At 42.9% G+C, this 21,855-nt stretch overlaps 2 protein-coding genes across 7 annotated transcripts in view; one reads left to right on the top strand and one right to left on the bottom strand.

Moving 5' to 3' along the window:
- The window catches only part of LOC139045286 (protein phosphatase 1L-like), a 359,044-nt gene that overhangs the window by 310,561 nt on the left and 26,628 nt on the right, over positions 1–21,855 (top strand). The gene's annotated exons all lie outside the window — the stretch shown is intronic.
- Positions 2,502–21,855, bottom strand: part of LOC106835338 (protein phosphatase 1L-like) — a 151,150-nt gene continuing 131,796 nt past the window's right edge. The window contains exons 1-3 of one of the 6 annotated variants that reach the window (XR_011503332.1): positions 15,789–21,669; positions 11,903–14,915; positions 2,502–5,119 (exon numbers count right to left, since the gene is read on the bottom strand). Coding sequence is in view for 3 of the 6 variants with exons in the window: in XM_070509688.1 (XP_070365789.1) it covers positions 14,856–14,915 (60 nt within the window). In the remaining 3 variants the exon portion in view is untranslated. Of the gene's footprint in view, positions 5,120–11,902; positions 14,916–15,788; positions 21,670–21,855 lie in introns of those variants that run through there. The other 5 variants (XR_011503330.1, XR_011503331.1, XM_070509696.1 and 2 more) reach the window with 5 other exon arrangements.

Raw genomic sequence — 21,855 nt, 5'->3', positions numbered from 1 at the left:
GGGGACTCTCTGTACCATCCACTCTCATTTTAAATCTTTACAAAAGTAACTGACCAAGTTAATATGGAGGAAAAGAACTATCTTGACCTCCTTTACGCAATATCAGGTCAAATCAGTCGTTGATAAACTTTGTTTTAGCCTGGTTAAAACAGAGTAGTACGGCTTGAAAAAATTGGGTGTTATTCCAGGAACGCAAGGTTTGTTTAATATATGAAAATTAATGCACTTCACTATATTAAAATAATATATAAGAAAAGACATGATCATTTTAATAGAGGCAAAGAAATCATGTGAAAAAACTTTTAAAAATTCATGGAAAACCTCTCAGCAAACTAAGAAGAGAAAGACAAATGCTCAGTGGTGAAAAAATAAAAATAATGATTTCTACCTAAAATCTTAAACAATGCAAGTATATACTTGTCACCATTCCTTTTCAACTTTGACCAGATATCAGTGTAAAAAGATGAGAAAGAAGAAATGGAACATAAAATTCGAAAGGAACAAGTAGAACTCTATTTTCTAGAGATGATGTGATCATCTATGTAGATAATCCAAAGGAATCCAAAAAAAATGAATACTAGAAACAATAAGTAATTTTATTAAGTAGCAAGACACAAAGTTAATACACAAAAGTCAAATTTACTGCTATACCTCTCAATGGGCAGGTAGAAAATAAAATAAAAAGTAACATCATTTACAAAAGCATAAAATTAAAATTCTAGGAGTAATTTAGTTGGCAATTTATAAGATGTGTCCACTGGAAGTTAAAAGGAAAAGACTCAGAGAAATTAAAGATAGAGTAAAGAGATAAATATACAATTCTATCAACTGGAATACTTGACATAAAGATGGCAATTCTTCCCTGAGTTCATCTATAGATTAAATGTAAGCCTAATTGAATGGAAATTCTAGCAGGATTTTTAAAATATATAAGAAACTGAATCTAAAACATATTTGCTGAGTCAGAGGTCCTAGAATATACAAAATGATTCGATTAAAGGAAAATACTTGAGGACATATATTTCCTGTGTTTAATAGTTACTATTAAGCTATATGGAACAAAACAGTGTGCTGCTGGCATATGGATTCGTAGATAAAGGAGTTGAACAAGCTAGAAAGTCTGGAAATACATCCCCTCTTACGTGATAAATTGGCATTCTACAAAGATACTAAGATTTGTATGATAAAATGAAAATGACTGTTAATATCAAATATCTGGCAGTTTTTATAATGTTAAACAAACACCAGATGACCCCACAATCCCACTCTAGGTATTTAACCTAGTGAAATGAAAACCTACGTCCACACAAAATCTGTTCGCAAATGTTTATACCAGTGTTTTCTCACAGTTGCCCCAAACTGGAAACAACCCAAATGTCCTTCAACCAGTAAGTAGATAAAGAAACGATGGTGCAGTCGTACCATTGGATACCATGCAACATTAAGAAGGAACCAACTGTTAATGCTCACAAATACTTGGATGAATCTCAAAGGTAATAAGCAAAGTGAAAGAAGCCAGACTCAGAAAGCTGCACACCATGTGAATCCGTTTATGTGGAAACAGAGAAGGCAAAACTACAGGATGGAGAAGAGACCAGTAACTTCAGGGTTAGAGATGGGGAAGGCATTTGACTATAAAGAGCAGCTCAATGACATTCTGGAAGACGACAAACTGTTCTGTATCTTGAGTGTGGTGGTAGTTTACACAATCATATGCATTTGTCAATTCTCACAGGGCTGTGCCTCTCAAGAGAGTGAATTTCACTTTAGGTAAATTACAGATAATTTTTTACAAGCAAAGAATAATGCACATTTCTGCCTATTTTCTTTCTTGGTGTGTCTTCTTTGCACCTTCCTCCCCAGTTTCTGTTGTCAAGAGAAGGCAAAGGTAATATATACGATTGTAACCTGTGGTGTCTTGCCATGAGAAAACATGTCATATACAAACTGGAACTAGGGAGCATTAAGGTTCTTTCCAAAATGATGGGCAGGGTTTAGGTCAAACAAGATTTAGCAATGAAGAGATCCATTACTGCCTCTAGGCCTGAAAGAACAAAGGAGGGAGCAGTCTCCGGACTTGGAGAGAAAGTCATCTGGTGAGGGCTGCCTGGGGCCCTCAGTCCAGGGAAGCACCCTACCTGCAGTGCCCAGCCCAGGGACCAGAGGGAAGAAATATCCTGAGGGCCCTCTTCTTCCTGCAGGTGGCTGACACTTGCAAAACAACCAGAAACTGTGAAGCAAGAGTTCCCACCAGTGCGGTCCAAGCAGGTCAGCCTCACTGGGCACAGAGCCAGGCAGAAAATGGGGACATATATCTGGATGGGCAAATGGAGGCCATCCAGCAAAACCATAGCATTTCCAATAAGGAACTGAAGGAATAGAATCCATATTATTAAAAAAAAAAAAAAAAGCGGAAACACCTAATGTTAGTTATCCCATCTTTTGTAGCTCCTAAGAAGCTCCTGTTATTTCAGGATTACATATTCACACTAGCCTTTGTATTACTAGGAAATCGTGTGTAACGATGCATACTACAACATTATTTTTCAAATAAAAGTGAAATTTTGTAAATATATACTAAAATGATCAAATATAGATAAATTATCTAACTTTTTTTTTGCTGAAAGCTATTCAAGGAAATTCCTTGTACTTTTTACAAAACAGACTATTCTTTTAGATTTTTTTTCAGACATAAATTTGCATCTAACAATAGATATTGGGTTTCGCATTGTCTTTTCTCCTTTTAGTCTGTCACTTTTTATCCTATATCCAGAAACTCTGCACATCTCATCAAATCCCATAGCTTCAACCGTAATCTGTGAGTGTGTAACGGACACACCTTCCCCACTCGCCTTCACCTCCTTGCATTCTCCAGTCATAATGTCCTTCATTGGATGACATTTCCACCTAATGTACTGAAGTCACATTCTCATCAAAACAGTTCAATACAAAGCTCATCACACCCTCTTCTCCATGAAGAGACATTCTTTTTCCTTCATCCCATGAAGAGACAACCTTCTTTCTAGCTTCTCTTTTCACTAATATTCCATAAATAGGGCATGGGGTATTTATCTATGGTACCTTTTCAGAAAGATTGTTGTGAAGAATAAAAAGATAAAGAATGTGAAATATTCTGCTAAAACGTTAAATAAAAATGTTTTGAGATTTTATATTCCATATTTTCAATGTATAATAAAGATTGGCGTGGATTAGGAAAACTAGATTTATTTTTCAGACACACTCAGTGTCTTCAGTGATCTATTTTTATGTTATTCATGTTTAAGACGTTTCAGAATTTAAATTTCCAACATTTGGCGTTTACTTGAAAACATATGTACTTTCTATAGTAATTTGATCACCAATAGGTTGGGTACCTTTTTATACATATGTCACATTTCTAAAATTTATTTGGCCACTTCCTATGTTAGAGGCTTGCTAAATTTATCTCAACATTTTTAATAAGCACATGCTTATTTGCAGAATATCAGCATCCATATAAATTGCTTACAAAATATGGCTCTGTAAGTATTTTATATTAAAACATAAATATAGGTGATACCTTTGTTAATGATTAAAATAATATCCAGTGATATTATAAATTTAATATTTTCACATTTAATTGATTTTTTTTACATTTTAAGATTACGTGCTGTAAAAATGTCACATTCTATTTATTCAAGTGACTTTTGATTTCTCCATCTTGATTCAATGACAGATGCTGTCAATGTTTTCTACATTTGGTCACTAAAAAATATGTTTTGTTTGAATTACCAATGCTTCTACTTTTAACGTGACTATCCTAATTTAACAGCTAGCCGAATAGTTTCCACATTTTCAATTTATTGTGCCCAGTGCACTAGATTCATTTATGAATACCTTTGTTAATGTCAGCTCCAGCTGAAAATTCTCAGAGGCTCAGTATAGTTTTAAGATTAAAATTGAAGCTCCTTCCATTAGTTCTTTTTTTATGGCTGAAAATATCTTCTTTTTTTTCATTTTCCATTCTTTTAATTTCAACTTGTATCTTTTTTAATTGTGGTAACACTGTTTTATAAAATTATATAAATTTCAGGTGTACATCACTGTCTTCTGATTTCTGTGTAGATCGCATCATGCTCATCACCCAAAGACTAATTACAATCCATCCCCACACACATGTGCAAATCACTACTTTCACCTCCTCCCTGTCCCCCTGCCCTCTGCTAACCACCAATCCAATCTCTGTCTCTATGCGTTTGTTGGTTTTTTATTTTGTTTTGTTTTCCCAGTAATCTTACTGAGATCACAATGGTTTATAACATTGTGTAATTTAGGGTGTACAATATTATTTATCAGTTTCTGAATACACTTCATCGTGCTCATTCTCAGCGGTCTAATTTTTATCCATCACCATACATATGTACCCCTCTGTCCCTTTCGCCCACCCAGCAACCTCCTTCCCCTCTGGTAACCACTAATCTGTTCTCTTTATCCACGTGTTTGTTATCTTCCACATATGAGTCAAATTATTCAGTATTTGTCTTTCTCTGTCTGGCTTATTCCACTTAACATCATACCCTCCTCAAGGTCCATCCCTGTTGTTGGAAATGGGACAATTTTGCCTTTTTTATGGCTGCATAGTATACTATTGTGTGTATATATATACCACATCCTCTTCATCCATTCATCTGTAGAAGGGCACTTGGGTTGCTTCCACATCTTGGCTACTGTTAACAAACTTGCAATGAACATAGGGGTTCATAAATCTCTTTGGATCATTGACTTCAGATTCTTTGGATAAATACCCAGTAGTGGGATAGCTGGATGGTATTGTATTTCTGTTTTTAATTTTTTTAGAAATCTCCATACAGTTTTCCATAGTGGCTGCACCAGTTTACATTCCCACCAGCAGTGTAGGAGAATTCCCTTTTCTCCACAACCTCTTCAACATTTGTTGTTTTTTGTCTTGGTAACTATAGGCATTCTGACTGATGTAAGGTGATGTCTCATTATAGTTTTGATTTGCATTTCCCTAGTAATTAGTGATGTTGAACATTGTTTCACGTGTCTGTGGGCCATCTGTATATCTTCTCGTATTTTCAACCTAAATGTCCATTCTGGCCTTTTCTGCCCCTTCTGTCTAATAATAAGAAGGAGGAGGAGGAGGAGGGGGAGGAGGGGGAGGGGAAGGGGGAGGGGAGGGGAGGGGAGGGGGAGGGGAGGAAAAGAAGAAAGAGCGTCAGTTCACTTGAACTGCACATTGATCACCAAGTGCATTATTTCATGGCCTCAGCTTTGTGGTTTTTTGAATTGCTGGTTCTTGGAATACGTACTTCCACACTTTCTATACCTATGAAAACCCATTTTATACTACAAGGTCAAATGATACCATGTCCCCTAATAAATTCAATTTTCCTTCTTCGAAAAAGCGGGATCATTTTCTACTACTGTGCATCTCATCATATATAACCAACTCTGGAAGAGCCTCCATAACAGCTTATTGCCTAATAAAGCTTAAATTCCTTCAATGCAAAGTTTTTTCTATTTACATATTAAGACAAACCTAAATAAACCCACACGTAGCTATTTAACACACCTTGATTTGATTTGACGATACATCACCATCTAGACTATCATTTAAATGTGTATTTGTTAGGATCCTACACTCTCATATTGCTTCTTCTTGAAAAATACTGCTCTTTCAGATGACTGAGCTACACAGTGATGATAATGACTCATACATTTTCCTGAAAGTCTTAATCACGGAATCATCTTGATTCTCAATGCTTTTCACATTCAGCTTTAAATGAAATTTAACAATTACACCTTTCTTTTTTGTAAGAATCCTTTTTATTTTTAGTCCACTCTGCCAGAGTGGGAAAAAGTGGCAGCCCGCCGCGCTGCTCAGCCCTGGGGGCCCCACCCCCACTCAGGCGACAGACCGCCAGAGTGGGAAAAAGTGGGAGCCCGCCGCGCTTCTCCGCCCTGGAGGCTCCCCCCACCTCAGGCGACCGACCGCCATTGTGGGTCAAAGTGGCAGCCCGCCCTTCTGCACATCCCTGGGCGCCCCACCCCCACTCAGGAGGCCGAACCCCAGAGTGGGTCAAAGTGGCAGCCCGCCGCGCTGCTCAGCCCTGGGCCCCCCCCCCCCCCCCACTAAGGCGGACGACCGCCAGAGTGGGTCAAAGTGGCAGCCCGCAGCGCTGCTCAGCCCTGGCAGGCCTATCCTACTCAGGCGGCCGACCGCAAGGCTGGGTCAAAGTGGCAGCCCGCCGCACTTATCAGCCCCGGGGGGCCTCCCCACCCACTCAGGCGGCGGACGGCCGGAGTGGTTCAAAGAGGCAGGCCACCACGCTACTCAGTCCTGGGGGCCCCAGCCTCACTCAGGCGGCCGACCGCCAGAGTGGGTCAAAGTGGCAGCCCGCCACGCTGCTCAGCCCTGGGGGCTCCACCACGACTCAGGCGGCCGACCGCCAGAGTGGGTCAAAGTGGGAGTCCGCCGGGCTGCTCAGCCCTGGGGACCCTCCCCACCCACTCAGGCGGCCGACCCCCAGAGTGGGTCAAAGTCCCAACCCGCACTGCAGCTCAGCACTTGGGGCCCAACCCCGACTCAGGCGGCAGACTGCCAGACTGGGTCAAAGTGGCAGCCCGCCGCGCAGCTCAGCCCTGGGGGCCCCACACTGACTCAGGGGGCAGACCGCCAGAGTGGGTCAAAGTGGCAGCACGCCGTGCTGCTCAGCCCGGGCGGGCCCCCCTCTACTCAGGCGGCCGACCGCCAGAGTGGGTCAAAGTGGCAACCCACCGCGCAGCTCAGCCCTGGTGGCCCCACCAGACTCAGGGGGCAGACCGCCAGAGTGGGTCAAAGTGGCAGCCCGCCGCACTGCTGAGCCCTGGGGGCCCGCCCCACCCACTCAGACGGCCGACCACCACAGTGGGTCAAAGTGGCAGGCCGCCGCCCTGCTCAGCCCTGGGGGCCCCACCCCCACTCAGGAGGCCCACCAATAGAGTGGGAAAAAGTGGCAGCCCGTCGCGCCGCTCAGCCCTGGCCGCCGCACCCCAATAAGGCGGCCGACCACCAGGCTGTGTCAAAGTGGCAGCCCGCCGCGCTGCTCAGCCCCGGGGGGCCTCCACACCCACTCAGGCGACGGACGGCCAGAGTGGGTCAAAGTGGCAGCCTGCCGCGCTGCTCAGCCCTCGGGCCTCTCCCCACCCTCTCAGACGGCCGACCACCAGAGTGGGCCAAAGTGGGAGCCCGCCGTGCAGCTCAGCCCTGGGGGCCCCACCCAGACTCAGGCGGACGACCGCCAATGGGCGTCAAAGTGGCAGCCCGCCACACTGCTCAGCCCTGGGGTCCCTCACCACACTCAGGCGGCGGACAGCCTTAGTGGGTCAAAGTAGGAACCCGCTGCGCAGCTTAGCCCTGGTGGCCCCACCCTGACTCAGGGGGCAGACCGCCAGAGTGGGTCAAAGTGGCAGCCCACCGTGCTGATCAGCCCTGGCGGCCACCCCCCCACTCAGGGGGCGCAACGGCAGAGTGGGTCAAAGTGGCAACCCGCCGCCCTGCTCAGCCCTGGCAGCCACCCCCCACTCAGGCGGCCGACCTCCAGAGTGGGTCAAAGTGGGAGTCCGCCGCGTTGCTCAGCCCTTGTTGGCCTCCCCACCTACTCAGGCGGCGGACGGCCAGAGTGGGTCAAAGTGGCAGCCCGCCACGCTGCTCAGCCCGGGCGGGCCCATCCCCAGTCAGGCAGCTGACAGCCAGACTGGGTCAAAGTGGCAGCCCGCCGCGCTTCTCAGCCCTCGGGGCCCCACCCCCACTCATGCTGCCCACCGCCAGAGTGGGAAAAAGTGGCAGACCGCCGCGCTGCTCAGCCCTGGGGTCCCTCACCACACTCAGGTGGCAGACCGCCAGTGTGGGTCAAAGTGGCAGCCCGCCGCGCTGCTCAGCCCTGGGGGCCCTCCCCACCCACTCAGATGGCCGACCGCCAGAGTGGGTCAAAGTGGCAACCGGCCTTGCTGCTCAGCCCTGGGGGCCCCACCCCCACTCCGGCGGCCCACCGCCAGAGTGGGAAAAAGTGGCAGCCCGCCGCGCTGCTCAGCCCTGGAGCCCCCCCCACCCCCCGCCTCACACCGACCTCTTTGTCTACAGATCATCCTCTCAAATGCCAATTTATCCAGAATCCTTCTCCAGGGCTTCTAGTTTTCCAAGATAGTTTGTGCCTACAGGGGGTCCACCCACCCACCATCTGCCATCTCAAGTTTTCTGTATTCATTACTAATGAAAAACAACTTGTACAATTAAAGTGTTCTGTTCAAATTAGGATATCTTGACACATGGTGTTTGCTTGGATTTACAAATATGACACCTATGGTACCCATATTCTAGAATTTGAATAAAAATTAAAATTCAAAGTAAATTATCTTAAAACCACATAAATCAAATGTACAAAAATTTAAGAAAAATAGTGAGGAGAAAACAGAAGTCCATATAAGGCATGATCAAGTGGAGATTTGAAATGTTCTTGAAAAATAAATATAATGTATAAGCTTTTTTTAAATCGAGGAACACACTTCTTGACCATTTTTACAAGTGCGATCTAGATTTTTACACAGCAATTCAAGTAAAGTTTTATTTTAGACACCACACATAGAGACATTTAAAAAATTCAAAACATTAGAAACACAAGTATAAAAATAACACACTGAGCTGCCACATGAGGCATTTTTATTGAGAACATATATCAAAGTAGCAATGACTCTGTAGATAGAAAATCATAAGTATTCTTGAGCTGTGCTCAATTAACTGGTTTGTACAGATTTTAAGGTATTTGACCCAGCAAAACACTTTGACATTGGAAGGCCACAGTTTCTTGGTTTCTCAGATTGAGAAGAAAACTCTTGGTATCATTTAAACATTAGAATCTAAGAATATTTGACTCCAGACCAGAACCCAAGAACAGTTGGCTACCGAATACAAAGGCATATAAGAACCCTCCTTGAATGTTCACTCTCAAAGCTGGAATGAGACTGATATTCCACATGTCAGATTCTTGCTTGGTAGCAATTTTGAGCAAGACTGCTGCTGGAGTGATGCCCAAGGAAATATAAACAAAACAGAATCCCCACCCTCTAGTGTATCAAACGTAAATGACTGCAACCCTAATCAGGCCATGAGGGTCATGCTGCTCAGTGGAGAAACAAAATATGATGAGATTAGGGAGTTCAAGATACTGATTCTAGTGGAGAATATGGGGTTATCTTTAATTGATGATGTCTTATTTTAATTGGGATTTTACGAATAAATGAATTTATAATGGACCAAGGGAGGCAGAAAGGGAAAGGAAGCATGTGCCCCAAGGAAAGAACAACAGGATTGTAGGGACAGAGTAAGATTTCAGAATCCATTGAAAGACTAGCCAGTTGACCAATGTGGCACATATGAGGGAAGTTGGAAGAAACATAACTTGAAAAGGATTTTAAAGGATATAATATTAAATGAGAAAATGAGGAAGCTATTTTAGCATAAGTTGATGTTGACTTTGCTCATCTGCTGAGGGGAAGAAGCCATGGAAAGGAAAACATTGACATCGATAGGAAGAGGAGAGATGATTGATGGTACAACATCACTGAAAAAGAAGTAATAGTGTTGAAAAGAAATCACTCCGGCTGCTGGTGAAAACCACAGATAAAGAATCTGGATTTTATAACACCTCCAAAATTTGAAAATGAGATGCATTTATTGACCTAAATCAATTAATTATATCTACAATATAATTATTAAATGGTTCCCAGTGGAGAAACATTTGAGAACTTTTAAAACATTTGTTTGATAAATTATAATTAGAACAGGTTTTAAAACCTAGCTTTATGCTTAATTAAGAAACACATTTCCAGACATCAAGGAGATTCTTATATTTAACAACTTATCTAGGGAAAATGTGCTTTCCCCCCAAAAGAGCAGTCCAGTATTCTTTCTTGGTGATCTCTTCTTATATAGCACAACACTCTTATTTTAGGGAGCTATCTTGATAAAGACATGCATTTATTATCAGAATGCACGTTATAAAAGTAAGAACTGGCAATGAGTTAATTGATAGAGGCAGGACAAGTCATTCTCTACATGCTTGTTTTGAGAGTCAACTAAAATAATGTATAAGCAAATGATCTGTAATATGCAACAGAAAATTATTAGGTATATCACTGCTTTTTTTCCACCATACTGTTACCTGTTTGTCACAGGAGTACTTCCTCCTTTTTAGACCAGTTAGATAAATTTACCCTCTACAAAGACCACTCTTATAAACAAAAGAGTATTTATGTTTATATAATACATCAGAGATAGACACCAGATAGTTTCTATCTTCGTGGTCTGGAAGGAGTCTCTCCCTCTCCCCAGTGAGTGTTGCCATCCTGACTAGGGGAATCTGTACACAAAGAATGCAATCTTCCTCTTCCGCTCGGGCATGGTTACCAGGGACACATCACTGTAGAAATCACATCTTTCTTCACCCTGTCCCCACACACTCCAGTTTGCTTGAAAAATGGTTTATTCATTGGACATTGTCACATCTATAACGATGCTATAATTTTTGTTTGAAAATTTAGGTATTCCAATCTCTCAAAGCCAACCTCTATTTTATTGAAACAGAAACACATCTCTCATTTGACTTTCTGTGAAATAATAAGGCATATAATTTTAGCTCTTGACTAATTTCCTAGACTAGAAGCATAATCTGTTTGGTTTATCTTGCTTCAATGCAAAAATAGTGTTAAAATAATTATTCTGACATTTTAATGTCTCCTAAAGATGTTAGGGATGGTAAAATTAGTAAGAAAACTGCTGTTCAGTAATAGCTGAGATTGATGAAATAGGAAGCATTTTTAAATTTGTTTTTCTTACATATATTTCAGAACTTGTAAATTCCTATGCCATAGTTTTTCTGGAGTAATAAGGCAAGAATTATCTTCTCCCAGCTTTAAAAAAGAATTCTGTGTTTTAGATACTTGTTCACACAATTTTAAAAAATTAATCATGGCCTTCAAAATGTTGCTGTTCTGACTGCTCCCTGGCCCTCCTGCCTCGTCTTGTACCATCTCCCCCCTCGCTCTATGAACTCAAGACATGCTGACCTCCTTTCAGCGCTGCATACGCTCGTGCTGCCAGAGAGCTTTGCAACCCTGTATCCTCTGTTTGGAGATCTTTTTAATCCCGGCTTTATTCATTTTACTTTTCTATGACCAATTTCTATTTCTTTAGGGAGTCCTTTCAGAAATTCCCTAAGTCCTATCTCCTAAAACATGGTTTCATGATATTGTGTGCTTATATTTCAGGGTGTTTGTCTCAGTGAAGATTTTGCATTTACTTGTGAGGTTTTTTAATTAATGTCTGTGTCCTCACATGTTACTCACCCCTACAACTACCTGAATCCAAACAGTTGTGTTAATGAATGGGGAGCACCATGTTTTTGTTCCTATCAGTTTCGGGACGTATCAGGTACTGTGTAATTACAAATGTATATCGAAATTGGGAAACAAAAATTTTCAGTTATAAGCTTTGGTAAAGCACAGCTGTTTTAATTTGAAAATAAAAATCACGATTAAATTAATTAGTAGGTCTCCTTTAAGATATTCAGGACAAGTCCTCTAATATTTCAACAGAATGCTTGCAGCTGGCCAATAGTTCTGAGCACTCATAACGTGCAGAATATTGAGGCATTTTCAAAAAGGCAAGGCAAGTTAATAAACAATTTTTTAATGATTTTTCTAAGTACCTCTCATTACAACATAGATGCTGTTTACAAAATTAAAAACACAAATTATACAAAGCTTTTTAAACAAAACGATTTAATGCTACAAAGAAAATACCAACGACTAAATTCCTGTGATGAAAATCAGGGATTACACCACAGTACATAGCTATACTTACCAGTTTTCATTTATTTCCATGCAGTGATTCTCAGCCAAGTTTTAAAAGCCATCATGAAATTATGTAATCTGAAATAAAATTCTAAATATATTTGATTAGTGTTGTATCATTAAAATGTCAACCATTTTAAGATCAATTTTTCATCCTGATTTGAAGAGTGGTTTAAAAATATTTGTTGAAACCATTATGCATGCTGCATCTACATATGCAAATATAGTCTAAAGATTCTGTTCATTTTCCTAAACACACTGTAGCTATAATCTGAGTGGTCACTGGAGTAAACACAGGCTTTGACATTACATAAAACCTACCATTTTCAAGCCTTCTAGAATCAACGAATACTTGACACTCTAGAAATATCTCTTTCATCAGCTGCATGCTGGAAGGGACAGCGTTACAATCTAGAGTGTGGATTCCTTTATGTGAAGACACGATTAGAACCTGTTAATAAAGGGCTGCTAGGGTCTTTTAATATGAAGGAGTCAACATTTAAATTCAAGGTTATACTCTGGTTTTATTGTTCCTCCCAGACAAGCAGGTTCTGGAGCCTCTACTTCAGGTTAATTACAGAAATATTTGTCCTGCCCCATTGTAAGTAGGAGAGAAACAGCCGAGGACAGGACTACAGGGCTCAGGGAGTTGAGAAAACGAGGTGAGCCGCCGATAGCAAGGTAGACATACTCTTTACTTACTTTGGCCTACATACGGTGGGAGTGCAGCTGTTTTCCTTGTGGCCGTTTTTATATGACCCTAGACAAAAGTGGCATACAGCCAGCAGATGTTGACATTATGAAGGTTACATAAGGTGTTCATATACATGGTGGCGCATAGGCTGCCTGCAGTAACATGCTGAGTCACATCTGCCCGGAAGCTGCTCCCATCTAATTGTCCACAGCGCCTCCATATTTTTCTTTCACTCTACACCCATTAGAGTGCAGCAGTCACGGGCTTGTAGGCGGTGTGTGCACGTGCACACAGCACGACGTCTTAAAGCTACATTTTACAACAACAATACAATGATCAGTAAGTAGCCACCAAGAGACAAGCTACACCCACCAGCGTGGCGAGAACCCACTGCCGCAGGGAGGACAGCTTAGGGCCACCCTCAAGTATATTGTCCTATCAAGTTAGTCAGGAGATAAGGCCATTCATGACTACCATAGACCCAGAAGCTGCCCAAGGGTACTATATCTGTGGGGGCCACCCCCACACAGGGAGGGACGTTTCACCAATATTTGGGCCAGGTCATTCGTGTAACCTTTTGACACAGCCCCTGGGGTATCCACCTTGTTGTCGTATTCTCCCTTTTGTTGTTCTATGTACAAGGGCACAGGTGTGTGGAGCACAACAGCCTGCCCGGATAACGACCCATGGCCGTCTCAGAGGCTTGGGGTTGGCCAGGGCTGCTTATGTCCACATTGTCAGCGTATCTGTTGAGGCACCTGGCACCTCTGAGCATGAGATGGTCTCTAGGAATACAGCCAGGTCTCGTTTCTTTCCGAAGCGGGGTGGATGCGCCATGGCAAGCCTTCTACTGCTCCGGTGGGCAGTTCCGTGTACACCCAACAGTTAGATACATTGGCAAGCTTCGTACAGGTGTATGCCCCTTCTACAATACTGTTCGCTGTACTTTATCTATGGGCAAAAGGACAAGGCAGTGATAGGAGCCAACAAAGATAAATCACGTTCTTTAAGCGAAATGCATGCTAGTCCCTTATCTTGGGGCAAGAGGGTGGCTACCAACAGGGGCCTTCCCGGCCATTGATATTACACTTTTCGTGTCCGTAGAGATGCCGCAAGCGTGGGCTCCACATGGAGGAGTAGAGGGGAACTCATTATCGGCCGCAAAGAAATCACATGCATTTCCTTTAGGATAGAACCAGCACTGGTCTGTGGCAGCCTGACAGTTACCCAAGGGGGCCAACTGCTAGTCACCCACGGGGTGATATGTAAGTCTCGCTGCTTTTCAAGTCCCCATGGAGCTAAAAGCACCAACCATCTACAGTGGGGGCTTTCATATTTTATGACCATTTTTATTCTTGTACTTGTCTCATGTTGAGGCACATTGGGGCCGGCCCACTGTTGGACTTCTTGTCCTGTAAAATGTGTCCCCTTGTCGTTTTTTACAACCAAGGGTCAACCAAAAAGACCATAAAGAGTACCTGTAGGGCCTGAATTGTCTGTCTCTGATCTGTGGCCGTACAGGGCCATGTAAAGAGTAAACCAGTGGCTGTATCAACAGCCATAAAGGCGTACACAGTGCCTTTGGTCTTTGGTAATGGTCTGATGTAGTCCACTTGCCATCGGACAAAGGGTGCATGCCCTCTACTAGTACCTTCAGTATACCAAGCATTCTCTAGGACAGGGACTTTTCTTTAGCATAGGGTGTGGGCTCTATTTCTAGAGGAGACTTTGGGGCCTTTTCTTCCACAGCGAGGAACTCAGCTGGCCCCAACACTTGTTATAACTCTATATTCAGGGGGCTGGAGCTCACTGAACTCCTTTGTTTGAGCCATCCCTGTACAGGGTATGTAGTTCTGAGCTTTACAGGGGCCATTCGTGTGATGGCCTCACATGCTACCAGGGCAGCATAGGCAGCTGTCAACTGTTTCTTTAGTAGAGAATATCACATTTTTGCCCTTTTCTAAAGTTGGGACCAAAACCCACCAGGGGCTCATATCCTGTCCTGTCACTACCATAAGCCTCAGCCAAAACCCTCTTGGGTAACACAGACACCCAATTTATATGGCCGTCCTGGATCAGCCACTTGCAGAGCCTGTACCTGCTGCACCGCATGCTTGGTGACCTTAAATGCTTGGTTCGCAGTGCGTGTCCAGTCTCAAGGGGCCCGCTTTTTCTCCATAGCATACCAGGGTCTCACCACCTGGACTAAAAGAGAGATAAACACTTGCTAATATCCCAACAAGTCCTGGTCTCTGGACTTTGGCGTCATTCACAGCCCAACCACATGTTGCCAGATGTCTCTGCAGGGAGTTGGTAGCCTGTTTGAGATCTGTAAGAGAGTCAGAGTTTAACACAACATCAATGTAGTGAAATACAAGCACTGTATCACTATGAACTCAGGCAGCCAAGTCCTGGGTGATAAATCTATGACAAATAGTGGGGCTGTGCAAGTATCCTTGTGGAAAAACATGAAAAGCCCACTGCCTGCCATCCCAGGTGAAGGCAAACTCTCAGTGGCAACATCAATGGAAAAGAAGGCATTAGTAAGGTCTACAGCATAGTGGTACTGTCCCAATCGGACTGTCAGCTGATCCATGAGGTCATGCATTGAGGGCACAGCAGCATGTAATGGAGGAGTCACTTTATTTAATTCCAGTAGTCCACAGTGATACTCCATGTGCCATCAGGCTTCTTCATGGGCCAAACCAGGGCATTATAAGGACCGTGGGTGGATTGTACCATCCCAACCTCTTTTAACTTTGCAGTAGTCTGTGTGATCTCCTCATGTCCACCAGGACAACGGTCTCAACCACACGCACCTGTAGGTGGAATTCACCCATGGTCATCTGTAGGCACAGTCTTTTCAAGACGTCCACCCCCAGAACATACTCAAGCATGGGAGACATACACTGTGTACACTCGGGGTGGTAAACGGCCAATGCCAAAGGACAGAGACACTGGCTTTACTTTCACCTACTGTCTCTATTGCCATCAACATATGCCAGCTTCTCTGGAAACTTAACCGGGTTGCCGTAAATCAGACTGTAATCAGCTCCAGTATCTACCAATACCAGCACAGACTGTACATTGCTGGGGGACCAGTAAATCCCAAGTTCCACGGGAGTCCTATGGTCCTTTGGGGATCCCCTAAGCCGAGCACCTCAGCCTTCCCCCTAGTCAAAGAGGTACATGAGCTCCTCACCTGAGGGCTTCAGAAATCCTGAAGGCTTGCCTGGTGACTCTTGCCAGGATTTTTCCCCACTCCTGCTGTCTTCTAGAACTGTTTCTCAAGGTTTAACCAGTGCCTCAGTGCCATCAGGACGGTGTTTGGTTGCCTGTCTATTTTCGTCTGATCAATGCCTGCAGCTAACAGGTCAATCTACATCTGCATGCAGTCACTTGCTTGGGCCTGTTCTCTGCCGAGCCTGCTCTAGGCTTGGGGGCCTCCCCCGCAGTGAGACATGCACGGTTTTCTCCTTCCTTGGGCATTCTACGTTCCCCAAAGTGGCCATTGTAGTGGCTACTTCATGTATCTGGCCCAAAAGAATCAGACGGGATCTCGTTCCCAACACGCGGATAACTTGGACCAGTTCCACATAGGTCTGCCATGGGCTTACAGTCTCCGGGAGCTCCCCGGCATTCTCTCACACTGTCCCAGGCGGCAGCCGTCACCCACTCCGTCACGGAGTAATTTCCCTGCCCTTGGGTTAGCCAGCGGCTGTAGCAGCTGCCGAAGGGATCTGCCCCCTCATCCCATAGCGGCAGGAGCCAGGCTGGTATGGGCTCCCCTAGCCGCTGCCTGCGCAAGTCCCGCAGTTCCTTTGGCGTATAGGTGGTATACGCCATGAACTCTGTCACCATCAGGGCTCCTTGGGCAACATCGCCTGGACCCAAGGGCTGCTCATGCTTTACCTTTGGCTGGATTACTGGCGAAGCGTGGAGAGGGCGTGCTTCCTCTACGTCCCAGTCCTCAGCGTCCTCTGCCGGTTGCTGCGAGGCGGCATTTCTAGCTCCTGTTCCAACTGCCGCACCCGTGCCTCCAGGGTGTCCTCCTCGGCTAGGAGTTCCCCGATGCCGGCTGCATCCCACAAGGCAGAATCCATGTTCTGGCTTAAGGCTGTCAAAAACAGCCGGCCCGCCAGCCCCATGGCAGGTCAGGCGTTCTCTGGCACCTGCTCCCCTGGGCATGCAGAGCCATCTCAGTGCTGACCAGGGTACCCTCCACGGACTCCCATCCTTCCACAGGGGTGGCCACATGTCTGTCCCGGCAGCCTCAGGAGCCATAGGTCCATACACCTCAGAATCCTTTTGACTATGCCAAGTGTATGCAGGAGAGAAACAGCAGATGAAGGGACCATGGGGCTCGGTGCTCGAGGAGTTGAAAAAAAGGTCTGAGCACCCGAGGGCAAGGTAGACATACATTTTATTCACTTTGGCCAAGAGACAGTGGGAGCGCAGCAGTTCCCCTTGTGGCTGCTTTTATATGACCACTAGACAAAAGTGGCATACAGCCAGCAGATGTTTACATTATGTAGGTTACATAAGGTGTTCATATACATGGTGGCGCATACGCTGCCTGCAGCAACATGCTGAGTCACATCTGCCCAGAGCCTGCTCCGGTCTAATTGTCCACAGTGCCTCCATATTTTTTCTTCACCCATAGAATTTGCCACTATGAGATGGATTTCAGTTCATGGACAGAAGGATATGAGGTGAGAAAAAGATTGTCTCTATTCTCCACTCTCTCCAAAAATGTGTGCCTCTTCCTTTGAACCTTATCTAGAGACTGTCAGTTATGCCAAAATGTAGGAATTTTTCACAATGCCTCACGCCCAATGTTTTGCTAAAGAAAATGCCTTTTTTAATTGTACAGGTACGTTGGCTCTCCATTTGGTTTTGGTGTTCTCTTCTCCAGGCTACTCAATCACTGAGGGACAGTATAGACCTCCAAAATATATTGTCTGTTCTACTGCAACAATCTTTTTCCTTTTCTTTTCTTTTCTTTGTTTTTTTTGAGGAAGATTAGCCCTGAGCTAACTACTGCCAGTCCTCCTCTTTTTGCTGAGGAAGACTGGCCCTGAGCTAACATCCGTGCCCATTTTTCTCTACTTTATATGTGGGATGCCTACCACAGCATAGCATGCCAAGTGGTGCCATGTCTGCACCTGAGATCTGAACCATGAACCCCGGGCCGTGGAGAAGCAGAACATGCGAACTTCGCCGCTGCACCACCAGGCTGGTCCCTGCAACAATCTTTTAGGCAGAAGCCCTGTTTTATGTTTTGCTACAATCGCTACCACCTCATTTTCACACTATTAAGTAAAATGATTTCTAAACGTAATTTTACTCATTTCTGCTTCCTATTTCCACCTCTTCAGTTCTTCCCCCTCTGCTTTCTTTATAAAAGCAACTTCTGGAACATGATATTCCTCCAGATACACAGGGTCTATCATAATTATTTTCCTTTCTCTCTTGTTTTATCCTAAATACCCAATTAATACTAAAGTTCAATTAATAATCAATATCAAAAATATCTCCTTGCCATATTTGCATGCACATTATATTTAAAATAATTAAAGATAGCACTCCAAGAATTAATGTAAGTATCAAAAATCACTGTATAAATGTCTCCTTAAAACTATCTACTTGGGGGCCTGCCCCGTGCCCAAGTGGTGAAGTCTGTGTGCTCCACTTCCACAGCACAGGGTTTCCCAGTTTGGATCCTGAACGCAGACCTACACACCACTCACCACGCCATGCAGTGGCGGAATCCCACATAGAAGAACTAGAATGACCTACAACTAGCACATACAGCTAGGTACTGGGGCTCCGGGGGAACCAAACAAAGAAGACTGGCAACGGATGTTAGCTCAGGGCCAATCTTCCTCACCGAAAAAAAATTAAAAAGCCTACTTAAAAACAAAAAAGAAGGCTCAACCTCCTGTTCTCTTAAAAAAAAGAAATTATCTACTTAACATCTTATCCTCATTAGAATTTAGGTACACATTTTTTACTACTCGATCACAGAATAGTAGCCTATGGTAGGTGCTCATTCATATTGATTAAGTTAATAAATCAGTGCATAGATTAATTAGTTAATTTAACAGTATGGGTAAAATGTCCTCATAGGAACTAGAGATTTATGTATGGGAGAACAGCTTATGCTTTACAAATGAAATTCTTTTATTTTTAAGTTTTTCTACCTATTCTTTATTATTATACCAAAGTTTGTTAGCTTTCATAAACTCATTTAGCGAAGGAAACTGATGGTCTCTGATATTACTAGGGTAGACACTAATTTCAGTATCGATGAATGTTATATCACCTTATTTCTTGCAGTATGTATGCTTCCTTTTATGACAGCCTCATCCTTCCGATTTTTGAGGACAAACACTTGGCGTCCTCTCTGCCTCCTCTTTTTCTCTCGTGCCTCTGTTATAATCACTCAATTCTGTTCTCTCTGTTATTTAGTTTCTCACCACTCAACTGCTGGCCCCCTGGATGAAGACACCGCCTCTCTTGCCTGTGTTATGGCAATAATCTGTAGCTCAGTCTCTCCTTTCCATGTAGTCTACTCTTGAGATGAAAGCCCGAGTGGTACTCTTAAAACATAGCTGACATCACGTCATTCTATAGCTCAGTCCTCCTCCCAGGGCTCTCAGTCGCTCTCACAATGCAGGCAGATTCCTGACAGCGGCTGGCAGAGGCCAGCAGAAACTAGCTTTTTGCTCCCTCCTGATCTTATCTCCCAGTACTCTTCATCGTTCCTGATGCTACTCCAATGACACAGGTCCCCTTGCAATGACATAAACATACAAAACATGCTCCACTCAGGCTTTTTGCATTTTTCCATTTTAAATTACTAGATATTCTTTCAATGAGAATTATAAAAAACCCAAATATATTTTTTTGTAAACTGTCTTTTTAAGAAAATTGTTTTCCTTTAATTAGATACACTACTGAATAAGATGTCTTCTTTTGAAAAACTAATAAATAAAAGAACAAGTTTTAAACATATATGATTTGTCCAAGATATTTGAAAAAGGAAAAACGAAGCCTGATTTTCTTTGGTAAGTTTTTAAATCAGAATTTATTCTCTCCCTTTTTAAAGAGTAACTCTAAAGTTGTGAGTCACATGGGACAAAGAGAGAGAACACCTTGTAGCTGCTGTAATAGCTCTAATAATTCTGTTGTTATCTTTCTTTTCTGGAATTCATATCTACACAAAATAGCTGAATTTATAATATTTTTAATGAATTGATTAATGGGGAAAAGAAAATATTTATTGAACATGTACATAAATAAACTTTACCATAAACAATTATGCCTATCAAAAAGACAGTAACTTTAAAAAGTTACCCCAAAAATGAGGGAAAACATTAATTACAGAAAATAAAATGGAATTTAATGAAAAAACAGAATTAATAAAATTTAGTGAATACATGGCTCCCTCTTCAAGTTTTTATTTAAATGTCATCCACTCAGTGAAGACTTTCCTATCTCCTTATTTAAAAGGTGCATCAGGTCCACACCTGGGACTATGTAATTTATCACCCTGCTTTATTTCTCATATTCTTTGTTGTATATATGGCTTTTACTTATTTAGTATGGTTTTTTCTTCATGATGTGTTTTTTCTCTCTAATTCAGTGGTCATGGAATTTGACTCTCCCTCCTGATGGGTGAAGGCCAAGGTCAAGTGCAGAAGAGCATGTCTGGGGAGATATCATGGTGGCCACAGCCAGACAGGCATGAGTGTAATTAAGGGAAATGAAATAATTTGAGGACCAATATGGAAAAATCTACATTTTGTGGATAGACATACACACCCCAGCAGCTGTCGGTCTAGTGCTGGTAGAATAGAGAGAAAGTCAAAGTAATGTGGGAGGTATTCCAAGATCTCTAAATCACTGTAACAATCCTGGTATTGTGGAAAAAGAGTCTGAAAGATGACCTGGCATTACTGGTCATTATAGCTATCAACAGTAGATATAATAAGTAACCCTCTGTAAAGTCAGCCAGAAAATAAAAATGAGCTAAAAGGTCAGCATTCTCTCCTGGTAGCATGGGATTTCAGAGGAGAATTTGAAAGCTGTGCAGGTGTTTTAACAAAACAGAAACAGAACCTCCAGACAATGGTATTTCTTCTAGCAAAGAAAACTCAGGGCAGTATTTTTGAAAATGATGTCTGCTAAAGGTACTTTCTATTTCCTCTGCTCCAAGTATCTGACTCATGAGTTTGCAAGAATTTGAAGGTTATATTTAATACAAATTTTTCTATGTAAATGTTTACTGTGTTCTGGAATAAAGTTATAGAATGCAGTGCACGGCTGTGGTGGGGATGCAACAGTGGCAATCATAAGAAGGAATAATTTCCTAAACGGTAGACATCGTCTCTCAGATATGACAAGTAAACAAAGAGATGGCTTCTATGAGTCACTTTGGACTAAAAATAAAAAGGATTCATACAAAAAAGAAAAGTATAATTGTCAAATTTCATTTAAAGTTGAATGTCAAAAGCATAGAGAATCAAGATGATTCTGTGATTAAGACTTTCAGGAGAATGTATGAGTCATTACCATCACTGTGTAGCTCAGTCATCTGAAAGAGCAGTATTTTTCAAGAAGAAGCAATATGAGAGAGTAGGATCCTGACAAATACACATTTAAATGATAGTCTAGATGGTGATGTATCGTCAAATCAAATCAAGGTGTGTTAAATAGCTACGTGTGGGTTTATTTAGGTTTGTCTTAATATGTAAATAGAAAAAACTTTGCATTGAAGGAATTTAAGCTTTACTAGGCAATAAGCTGTTATGGAGGCTCTTCCAGAGTTGGTTATATATGATGAGATGCACAGTAGTAGAAAATGATCCCAGTTTTTTGAAGAAGGAAAATTGAATTTATTAGGGGACATGGTATCATTTGACCTTGTAGTATAAAATGGGTTTTCATAGGTATAGAAAGTGTGGAAGTACGTATTCCAAGAACCAGCAATTCAAAAAACCACAAAGCTGAGGCCATGAAATAATGCACTTGGTGATCAATGTGCAGTTCAAGTGAACTGACGCTCTTTCTTCTTTTCCTCCCCTCCCCCTCCCCGCCCCTCCCCCTCCCCTCCCCTCCCCCTCCTCCCCCTCCTCCTCCTCCTCCTTCTTATTATTAGACAGAAGGGGCAGAAAAGGCCAGGATGGACATTTAGGTTGAAAATACGAGAAGATATACAGATGGCCCACAGACACGTGAAACAATGTTCAACATCACTAATTACT

Source organism: Equus asinus, chromosome 5, assembly GCF_041296235.1.
Source record: "Equus asinus isolate D_3611 breed Donkey chromosome 5, EquAss-T2T_v2, whole genome shotgun sequence".
In the NCBI taxonomy this organism is placed as follows: Eukaryota; Metazoa; Chordata; class Mammalia; order Perissodactyla; family Equidae; genus Equus; species Equus asinus.
The sequence above is the reverse complement of the archived record's forward strand: the minus strand, read 5'-3'. Positions and strand labels throughout refer to the sequence as shown.